At 35.0% G+C, this 12,037-nt stretch overlaps 1 protein-coding gene across 1 annotated transcript; it reads left to right on the plus strand.

Moving 5' to 3' along the window:
* Nucleotides 1-3,842: 3,842 nt before the first annotated feature.
* Nucleotides 3,843-5,991, plus strand: LOC107754181 (clarin-2-like). Its single transcript, XM_016570543.1, has 3 exons — nucleotides 3,843-4,095; nucleotides 5,389-5,568; nucleotides 5,723-5,991. The coding sequence occupies exons 1-3, from the start codon at nucleotides 3,843-3,845 to the stop codon at nucleotides 5,989-5,991; spliced, it is 702 nt and encodes a 233-aa protein (XP_016426029.1).
* The last annotated feature ends 6,046 nt before the right edge of the window (nucleotides 5,992-12,037 follow it).

The following is a 12,037-nucleotide window of genomic DNA, read 5'->3' on the forward strand; positions in this document are numbered from 1 at the left end:
CTGAATTCTTTTTCATCTACTTTTTTGGGGACACATTAATGTTTCAAATTTGTGTAGTAAATATATATATATATATATATATATATATATATATATACAGTATATATATACACACACATACTGTATATGCAGTACTGTGCAAAAGTCTTAGGCCACTAGTATTTTCCCCAGCAAAAAATGGTTTAAAGTCAGTTATTTATATCTGTTGCTGCAGTGTGTCAGTAGGAAATATCAGTTTACATTTCCAAACATTCATTTTGCCATTAATTGTAATAATCCAGTGAGATTTTTGTTTGCACAAGGAGTCTGACAACAGCCAGTGCTCCACACAGAGATCTCATCCCATCATCATCATCCAGTCTGTCTGCAATGACATGAAGAAACAGAACAAACTGAGACAGACTAAATCCAGAAGAACTGTGGCAACGTCTCCAAGATGCTTCAAGAGACCTACCTACCTACAGTACCTGGTTTCTTGTAACCTACCTGCAAAGCTACCTGAAAAACGATGAGCAAGAGCACCTAGGGCAAAAGCTGCTTTAAATGCAAAGGATGGTCACACCAAATGTTGATTTCATTTAGTTAAGTTAATTGATAAATAAAATCTATTTATGACATTATTTTGACAGCATCCTCATTTTACAGCATTTTTACACAAGTGCCTAAAACTTTTAACAGTATTTTAGCTTTGCAGGTAGGTCTCTTGAAGCGTCTTGGAGATGTTGCCACAGTTCTTCTGGATTTAGTCTGTCTCAGTTTGTTCTGTTTCTTCATGTCATTCCAGACAGACTGGATGATGATTGGTCAATATTCTTCTTCCATTCTTCAATCAATATGACAAGACTCTTTGACCACAAGGAACATATACTGTATATGTGCCTGACACTAAAGCTAACATTTTGTTTGTACAGCCAATTTGTGTTCTTCACAAGATGTTTTCATCAATACATTTCAGTATGGATTGAAGACATGTTTTGAGAAGGAGAGATCTGTGTAACCGTTCTTTCTCTCAGCATCAGTCATATTGAATAGAATTGCTAGTACTGCCTATAATATCATAACATCAGCTAAATCTTAAAATCCTTAGCATTTGAAAGAGTAATCATTAAAACAAATCAAGCAGGTTCACTGGCACCCTATTTTGTTTTGTGTTTGTTTATGTGAGTATTTTAAACCATATAAGAGATAAAAGGGGGATGAGTGGACAAAATTGCATTAAGATTAAAAATAGTGAAACCAATAGTCACATAATACTATTTAGGAAGATGAATATGCATACTAATCACGGTATGGTTGGATGACCCCAACCCCCCAAACGTTTTTGTAATTTCATCTGAACATAATCATATGTAAGATTTAGTCAGTTGAAACCGTTAATTAAGCTGAATTTAATTGAGGTTAACTGATCTGTGTCTCTGGAAAGTAGTCGTCTATGGCATTGTATTATGCTAAATATGCTGAATTCTTTTTCATCTACTTTTTTGGGGACACATTAATGTTTCAAATTTGTGTAGTAAATATATATATATATATATATATACAGTATATATTATACAGTATATATATACACACACATACTGTATATGCAGTACTGTGCAAAAGTCTTAGGCCACTAGTATTTTCCCCAGCAAAAAATGGTTTAAAGTCAGTTATTTATATCTGTTGCTGCAGTGTTCTGGATTTAGTCTGTCTCAGTTTGTTCTGTTTCTTCATGTCATTCCAGACAGACTGGATGATGATGATGGGATGAGATCTCTGTGTGGAGCACTGGCTGTTGTCAGACTCCTTGTGCAAACAAAAATCTCACTAGATTATTATTATTAATGGCAAAATGAATGTTTGGAAATTTAAACTGATATTTCCTACTGACACAATACAGGAAAAGATAGAAATAACTAACTTAATTTTTTTATTGGTGAAAATACTAGTGACCTAAGACTTTCGCACAGTATTGTATATATTGAATAGAAAATAGAAAATTAGACCTTTGGGGTAATATAGGTTTTCATTAAAATCTATAGGCTTTATTTCTTTATTTGTGATGTAAATTCACATATTTTGGATTATTTGGATGTAATATTGATGTGGCATAATGCACACAAGCAGAGCAATGCAGTGAACAGTGATGCAGTGAACAATTTAACATCCTTGTGCTTTTAAAATAAATATCAACAATTTTTAAACGCCACTTGGCCAATAAAATTTGATGAACAGAAATCTCTCTCTCGCCCTTCTTCAACTGCTCCTGTTAGGTGTCACCACAGCAGAATTATCCACACAACCATTTTGGCACAGCTTTTACACAGGGTGCCCTTCCTGACACAATCCAGCACTAAGAGTGCACTAACTAGTGCAACCCCAGTGCCAAGACACACTAAATTTGAGGACCAGAACTAACTGTTGTATAATCAACTTACATAGAAATAGCTATAGTTCATTTATGCTAAATTTTAATGAGTACTTTTATTTGTTTTTGTTTTATTTATGTTTTGCGTAATTGTCACAAACTCAACTCAATGAAACAGTACGATGTCTCCATCTTGTGGCTGAAATTAGCACCGTTTACAGCGCATCAGAATTCTTGAACGGGCTGAGCTGTCCATGGTTCTGAACCAAAGCAGGCTGCTGTCCATGGTTCTGAAGTCTGTTTCAGGTTGATCCTACTGGCAAAATAAAGGCGAGGTTCTTTTATGCGCCCCCAGTTCTGCACCAAATAAAACATAATCGATGCAGGTTGATATTTCCAAGTCATTTGCCCATTTAATGCTACAGTGCCTTAAATCGTTTCTATCAAACCCTCCCCTTTCTTTATTTATTTTAATGCTCAATGACCCAGTATAGTCTCGGCTGAAGTGACATTTAAAATTTTGAACCACTAATTTTTATGACCTATAAGGGGCCGGCGATGTTTGACTAACTGTTATAGCAAAGAACATCCAATAAAAATTCTGGTTACAGCACCTTGATTTATGTGTGTGAGTACAAGACTTGACAATTCGCTTGCACTAGATGAACGTGTGTGTGTGTGTGTGTGTGTGTGTGTGTGTACAGGTTTATATATCCTGGTGGGGACTTAAACCTGAATACACACAGACTCATGGGGACTCGTGTCAGGGTGGGGACCTAAATGGAGATCCCCATGGGTACAAAAGCTTATAAATCATACAGAATTAGTTTTTTTTTTTGAGAGTAAAAATGCAGAAAGTTTCCTGTAAGGGGTAGGTTTAGGTGTAGGGCAATAGAAAATACGGTTTGTACAGGATAAAAACCATTACGCCTATGGAGAGTCCCTACAAGGATAGTGCACCAGACTGTGTGTGTGTGTTCTGCAATAGAATAACCAGTAATAATGAAAATCTCTCTCTCTCTCTCTCTGTGTGTGTATATATATAATTTTTAATTTAATTTGGGGACCAATTATGACTATTAACTAACTATTAACTGTTTTTTGCCTCAAACTCCTAATTTGCTGCTTATTGATAGTTAGTAAAGTAGTTTAGGTATGGGGTAGGATTAAGTGCTCTTAAATAGGGTCATGCAGACTGTATAAGGTTTCGTTAGGTGGTAAAGGAGATCCAGCTGACCGCTTTATATCTGGTTTCCTGCTTTTTCCCTATCGCTGTCTATCTCGCGTTCCTTCAGTTTAGTATTAGGGTGTTTAGTTTATATTGGTGCACTTACCGCAAATATACTGCAAACCGGTAGGCTGTTTGTGATGAAGTTTTAAACTTCATCGTACGTTACCGCAGAGTTGGCTCGCGGTAGCGGAGAGAGGCGGACACCGCGCGGGTCGTGTTACTTTGCGTCTTGCTTTTTATAGGAGGAATGGGGTGAGTAGTGAAATGCCAACTCTCTGGAAACAGATCGTGTTTTCTTTCGCTTCTATACTCAGCATCGGCTCTGTGGTACTTCTGGTTGTGGCACTGGCCACGGAACGCTGGATCACCGGAACCACATTGTGTCAGACAGGAGTGGATCTGGTGAACGCGTCTAGTCCAGAGCTCGAGCAATTCACGGGACACATTTACTACGGCCTCTTTCAGGGCGGGAAAACACGAAGATGCGGGCTCGGGATCCGTCGTTCCAAAATATACAGTAAGAGCACTAACGTGTAGATTCAATTCTAATTAAACGTTCATTGTGTTCCTATATTATACCAAAAACACAGTTGTATAATGCACTGTATGGTTAGAACAGGTCTTTGAGGTTTGGTTTTACAGTAGCTACACTCTAAAAAATGCTGGGTTGTTTCAACCCAACTTTGGGTAAAATATGGACTAACCCAACCGTTGGGTTAAATTTTTACATCAAATGTTTAACCCAAAAGTTGGGTTAGTCCATATTTGACCCAAAGTTGGGTTGAAACAACCCAGCATTTTTTAGAGTGTAGCCTATGCCTCCGTGTTGTTGTTTATGTTATTGTTTTTAGACATTTGTTAAACCTGTTATTTATTTATAAGGCACATGCATGATTATTATTTTTTTTTTTTGTATTTATGTGTTTATGTTTGTTTGTTTGTTTTTTGTTTGCCATAACAAAGCTCTGTGACATACTACAGGCCTGTACACTACTGTTTATAAGTCTGAGGTCAGGAGTATTTTTTAAAGACATTAATACTTTTATTACAAGGTCGTAATCTAGGTATTAGCTTTTTCATACAAGGACACACTAAACTGATCAAAACATACTGTAAAGACATGTATCTAATAATTTATGTTACATTTATGTTACAAGATTTCCATTTCAGCTGTAGTATTGACTTGTTTTTTGAATGAATTGAATGATTGAATTAATTAGAAATTAATTATTTTAAAATATATTTTAAAATATATTTAAAATTGTATTTCACAATATTATAACAGTATTACAATAATATTTCACAATATTACTGTTTTGACAGTATTTTGGATTAAAAAATACAGCTTGAGTGAACATAAGAAAAACATTATAAAATCTTACCAACCCCAAACCTTTGAACAGTGGTGTATGTATATAGTGTGCATACATAGTACAGTTTACATATCTCTCTACATATGAACAGTTCAGATGCAAAAGCCTCTAAATGCCATCTGAAATTTTCTTCTAAAATGAGCATTTTTATCAGGTCCCTATATTTATGTTCAGTTTTTTCACTTTAATTGCATAGAAAATGACCTATACATTGCCATTAGAATAAAATAACTGAACCTAAACATAGCAGCCTGATAAAAATGCTCATTTTAGATGAAAATTTCAGATGGCACTTAGAGGCTTTTGCATCTGAACTCTTCATATATTATATTATTAATAGGTACTTACAATCTATCTATGCTTTTATAAAAAAGTATAATTCCAATTTTGTGAGACCTAATCTCTGTCTCTCTGTCTCTTTCTCACAAATTCTGCAGTTTTTCCAAAGCTCATCAAAAAAATCAACAGTGGTCTTCACATGATCATTATTTTCTTCCTTTTCATTGCTATTGGCTTTGCAGTAGTCAGTTTAGCTTTCTGTATATATAATGCCAGAAAAGTTCCTTACCAATCTATTAAAGGACCTTTTGGCCTCTACGTCTGGAATTTCATTGCAGGTGCGTCAACATTACACATAATCTAAAATACAATGATCTGTCCATGCCTTTGGACAATCAGCCCTATCTCAACAATATTAACAATAACAAACTGTGATTCATTACTTCTTTTGATTTCTAATCATATGTCCACTCTTTTAATCCCTTCTATCAGCTCTGTTCAGTGCAATGGGCTTTGCATGTTTCCTTGCAGCAATCCAGTGCCATCGGCTCACAGAACATGTGGCTAACTACCGTGAGAGCCTTTTTACCCTTGTGATCCTTGAGGAGAATCTTGGTTTCTCCTTCTGGTTGTGCGTTGCCAGCGCTGTAACACACGGAGCTAACATTCTTGTAGTAGCCTCCAGTAAAATGCATCTGCCTAAAATACAGACTAAGAAACCAGAGGAACCCACAGTCACTGGAGACGACTTTCTCTACTGAAGAAGAATGAGCAGCTGAATGCAGGGTCAGAAAGGAGGCTGTGCATATGAGCCAAACAGAGTTTATGTGACCCAACATCTACTATACCTGAAGTGATTTATGAGGTGATATGAGGTGATTTATGACTACAGACTGTGGTAGTCATACTGAATCTGTGGTTTCATTTATGTGGCAAATACATAAAAGGAAAATCACTTGAATATGCTGTTTGTTGTGGAGGACAGCAAAATGTTTTTGACTGACACAGGTTATGGACAACTGCAGGTTTTCCAGACTGAAATGTGACACTGTGTGTGTATTTTAAATTGTAAAAATTTTACAAGTTATATATTTATCTCACCTATATTTCAGAGTCGAGAAATGTACAATATGTAATAATGCATCATTACTGTCTGATATGTAAGAATAAATTACTCATTCATGAGTCAATAAACTTGATGTTTAAAATGTTCCCTTTTTGGCAATGAACACTCTAAACGTTCTAAACATTCATTATCACAGCCACTGATCTATATAATGTTCTCTATTATAGATCCGTGATCACAACAAAGCATGTAATAAACCAAATTCTATAAATATTGTTTTTGTTTACTTTTAATTCAGTACATTTAAAAAGAGAAATTTGACAACAGCGCAAAAAATAACACTGATAAACTTGGAAGATGGCTCATAGCGACATCCGGTTCACAAGTGAATCTTGATCAATTAGGTTCCTTTGAATCTGCACTTTTTGGGATAATAAACAAGTCTCCATTCAAATCTGTCAAACCGGTTCACAAAGAGGTCAGAATGATTCATTTACCAAATCACAAAGTATATCTAATTCTCAAGAAGTACACCAAACACGGGTCGTGGTCTTGCATTTAAAAACGCCAGAAGCAGGGTAGTAAAATGAAGGGAAAAAAACGATGTTTGGAGACACCTTTTTTCAAAGTGATGTCACTGGGATAGGCTACAAATACGGAGCATCTCTTTATGAGCGCTGGTTAGACGAGTACCTGGCTTCACGCGCACACTCATAAAAGTTTAGATTAGTACAAAGGGGGTTAGCATTAGGGACCCCTCTAGGGGACCTCACGAAGCTGCAGGGAACGACCTGTAAGGTGGGTGGGTGTGTTCGTAGCAGGGGGCGCCAGATCGTAACCAGTTTTCTATGACTATATTTCCAAAAATAGACTAAAGTCACCTACATTCTTCACCCTTTACATTATACATGTCACATAAAAAAAATTAACAAAATGTGGCATGGTATTGCAATGTTTACCATCTGACCCATCACTGTGACTGCACTATACTGCCACAGTACTTTTTTGTGAGGGGTATTAAACTATCTTCCTTCATTATATAGTCGCAACTTATATTTATATTAGTAGCCTACATATTCTCTCTGCTTGTAGATTCATAGTGATACCTCTAGAGACATCATAAATGATCGTAAATATCATAAACTGATTTTTGTCTATGATCCTAATGAAAAGTTTATCTGGATATCAGGCTACTACCAGATTCTATTGTAATGATATACAGTATTTATATTTCCCCATTGTAAACATTGGATTTTACATTCTGTTGTTGGTTTGTTTACTCCTGTGCTTGGGGTCGTTGTCCTGTCACATCACTCAGCTTCTGTTGAGCTTCAGTTGGTGAACACTAACAGATGGTCTTTACATTAGATTGCAGAATGTCCTGATAATCGTAGGAATTCCATTTTTCTGTCGATGATACCAAGCTGCCCTCTTACAGCAGTTTGTTGCCCATATGTGAACTACACGTTTTGACCAACAGATAGCACCATTGTATAGCGGTTTGAACAAATGCGGGTCTGACTCATATTGTTGTACCCTATCCTCCTGACTACTAGGAGTTTTGTCCTCTGTAGAGGACATTATTTTTTAACGATTTCTATGAGATCTTACATGTCACAGTTCTAACTCTGGATGTCCTGTAAAGAGCACATACAGGTTTTTTTTTAGAGATACCAAATGTTTGGAAGTTTCACCATGATCACTCCCTCTCCTTGGTCTTTTTGCTGACATTAATTTAGTGATCAAATTTAACACCTTTATGGAAATATGATAACATGTTGTAATGATCATTTAAATCTGACTAATTTTCAAATAGTTTGTTATAAATCAACATCATAATGTTATGGGGTTTCAAATAAAAATATGCCAGGACATCGATTTCATTGTATATAATGGGAAAACCCAGTATATATATGCATTTTTGTGGGGAGAAGTGGATGGAAACCTCAGTGTATGTGTGTGGGTGGGACACAGGATATCTATCCCACAGCACTCAACCATTAGCATCACACTCACATAAGCATGAAAAATCTAATAGAACTGTTCCCTGGACATAAACGTAGTCCCTTTGTGTCAGTTATTGACTTTTGCTCATTGGAAATTATTGATCACATTCTTTCTAGAGAAAGACAAACAGAGTAAATATGTGTGCAAGTGAATTCCACACACAGACATTATGAATATAAAATGAAAACTGTGGCTTGTTTTATGAATCCCTAAATGTGCAAGCAGTTTCTCCAGTGATCAAAAAGGCTCTAGAGATTTTGAAAGGAAATAAATCCTCATAAATACAATATCTTCATGATCCTTTATGCAAACTGTTGCTTTTTGTGGGCTGTTCAGCCTTTTGCTGTTTAAAATAATATTAGAATACTATTTCCATTTTACAAAAATTATATACAATATATTAAAGTTTATGTCTTTACTTGACCTAACACATAAATATGGTTTAATGACATTTACTGGTAAAATAGCTAGTTTGAAACTCATTAGTGATTTCTTTTAATATTTATTTTTTTATTTTTTTATTTTTATTTTTCTTTCTTTCTTTCTTTCTTTTTTTTTAGAATGTGAGCTTGGAGTGGAAATTCCTAAACAATTATAGTTTTGAAGTGAAATAATAACTGCATTGCTGTTTTAATGTGCACCGGAGTTACAAATGATTGTGGAAGCCTTTTCTGAATAATATTCCACAGAATTAAAAAGATATGTATAATAAAATATATTTGCGACTTTTTAAATCTTACCATTCATACAGAAAAGAATTGCTAGATATAAACTTGCAATTCCAAGAAAAAATGGCAGAATTACAAGACATAAACTCAGTGACTGTTTTTTTTTTATATATATATATATATAGAATTGTGGGTTTATATCTCACAAGTCTGACTTTTTCTCAGAATTGCAAAATGTTAACTCAGAAGTCAGAACTGCGAGAAAAGTCAGAATTGTGAAGTATAAACTGGCAATTGTGAGAGAAACAAGTTGCAATTACCTTTTTTAATTTTTTTATTCCATGGCAAAAATGGGCATCCATATAGGATTAGAGAGAAAAAATAAGGTTTGTATGCAAATTTTTTTTTTACATGTTTTATTGAGACAAAATACTGGATGTTGTTGTGAAGTTATGGCCATAATATGCATACTTTTGGACTGTAAATGCTTTAGTTTCGCGAAGGAACCTCACTTTGTTTTAGTCCATTGACTATGATTTACATTTGGAAATCCTTGGACTCATTCCCGGCACAGTTTATTGGACATTGCCAAATCAATAAATTATATCTTGGAGTACCTCAGAGCATCCTATTGTTTTTAACCAGATTCAGACTCCGAATTTTACATAGATGTAGTCTTCAGCTCCACAAAATATAGTGAAGATGAAGTACTGGAAAAGGGGTTTATCTGTGGTTTGGTGTTCTGAGACACTATAATATGGATAGAAAAGCACTATAGACAGGATGTACACAGCCATTTAGCTGAGCTTTTATCTAAAGTGACTTTTTTTTAAAAAACAATTACACTGTAGACGTCAGTGGTAACAAATCAAAACTATATGGTTACAAACATTCTTCAAAATATCTTCTTTTGTGTTTCACAGAAGGTTTGGAACGACATTATGGTGAGTGTCATTTTTGGGTGAACTATCAAGACATTACTACTCCATTACCTAAGGAAATGCACATGGGAGCATAAAAAAAAACAAATTTTCTACCTCATGACCATCCTTTAGAACTGACTGTAACAGCGGCCACAAACAAAGCCTCAAAGACCAACTAAAAGCTACTCTGAAGACCAAAAGCAGAGGTCATTTCCTCTATTTGGACTGGGTAAATTGTGCCTGAGTGTATAGGCTCAGACAGCCGAATTTTGTCCATGATTAATCTGTTAGCCTTCTGAAAACACAGATGGATATCAAGAAGGCCTCTATGGCCACCAAAAAGTCTTTATCAGATGCAATCAGAACACTTGTTTGAATGAATGTGTTTTGTGACTATAAATTATGCATCTGTAGATCCGTTGGATATCGAATCTTTGTAGGTTGATGGGGCCACAGTCAATACATGGCCTGTCCCTGTAGAGATTATAATGGGTTCTAACTGCACCTCTTATGATGGAGATTTAAAGGGGTCATATGATGCGATTTCAAGTTTTCCTTTCTCTTTGGAGTGTTACAGGCTGATTGTGCATAGATAAGATCCCTGAAGTTGCAAAGACTAAAGTCTCAAAACCAAAGAGATATTCTTTATCAAAGTTAAGACTCTGCCACGCCCCCCTAAAACGGCTCGTTCTAACACGCCAAATGTGTTTTCATAATAACTAATGATGTATTTTCCCTCAAGGCCATTTTAGTACAATCAGTCAGACATGGCTCATCTAAACCAGGTTTTGAGTTTGTTAGTGCGTGTGTGTGCGTGATCAGGTTATAAAACTTTAAAAGCATTCACATGTAGTAGGTTAAGAAAAGGGGGGAGAAAATTCAATAAAGAACAGAGATGAAAAGAAGAGGAAAGAATATGCGAGTCCACACATGATTTCAAGCTTGTATTGTTGGAGTACTGTATCATTGTGAAAAAAGCAAACAAAAACAAATTTTATAAAATGCATAAAATATTATTTGGTGGGCGAAAATGCTCAAATATTAATGTGTATATTTAAAAGCAGGAAATCTAATGTAAAGACAAATATTGATACAACATTTGCTAATTTATTTGGTTTTGAATCCATTGCATAATACAATAGTCCAAAAATATATTATCAGCTATTACTTTGTTTTAATATACCCTGAGTGATGTTATTCTGAAAAATATTGAACAAAATTATGTAAAAAAAAATGTGTGGCAACACATACAGTACACAAATTACATTTAAAGGAATAGTTTACCCAAAAATGTTTGCTGAAAATGTAAATGTCCAAGATGTAGATGAGTTTGTTTCTTCATCAGAACAGGTTTGGAGAAATTTGGATCCTCTGCAGTGAATGGGTGCCGTCAGAATGAGAGTCCAAACAGCTGATACAAACATCACAATAATCCTCAAATAACACACATGACTCCAGTCCATCAGTTAACATCTGGTGAGGCAAAAAGCTGTGCGTTTGTAAGAAACAAATCTATCATTAAGGTGTTTTTTTTAACTGTGAACTGTTGCTTCTGGCCAAAATATGAGTCCATCATAAATAATAACGCTTCATCCAGTAAAAAAAGTGAATTCCCTGTTGTCATCTAACATCAAAATCCCCTGACATATTTGTTAATAACAGTTTCCGCTTGTTAATGTTGATTGATCTGTGCATATTTCTCTTCTCCATGCGACGACTTTATCTATAGAGATAAACCAATATTATAGATATTTTAGCATTATTTTATTTAATTAATGGGTTGAAGTTAAAAATATCTTAAAGATTGATTTGGTTTTTACAAACACAAAGGGTTTCACTTCAAAAAACATTAACTGATGGATCGTGGACTACTTGTGGATTATTGTGATATTGATCCATTAGTCAAAAATTGATCCAAAAAACAAACTCATCTACATCTTGGATCACCTAATTTTAAGTGAACTATTCTTTTATAGATGATTCCTGACACATCCATGTAAAAGTTTCAAAAATGATATTTCAAACAGCCCTTTAAAAAAGTGTAACTGAATTTATAAAATATTTTTATTAAAATAAAAAAGAGTGGGAGAGTGAGAAAGAGAGAGAGAGAGAGAGAGAGAGAGAGAGAGAGAGGGGGGGGGGG

The sequence above is a fragment of the Sinocyclocheilus rhinocerous genome, unplaced genomic scaffold (assembly GCF_001515625.1).
Source record: "Sinocyclocheilus rhinocerous isolate Xijiao unplaced genomic scaffold, SAMN03320098_v1.1 scaffold681, whole genome shotgun sequence".
Classification (NCBI taxonomy): Eukaryota; Metazoa; Chordata; class Actinopteri; order Cypriniformes; family Cyprinidae; genus Sinocyclocheilus; species Sinocyclocheilus rhinocerous.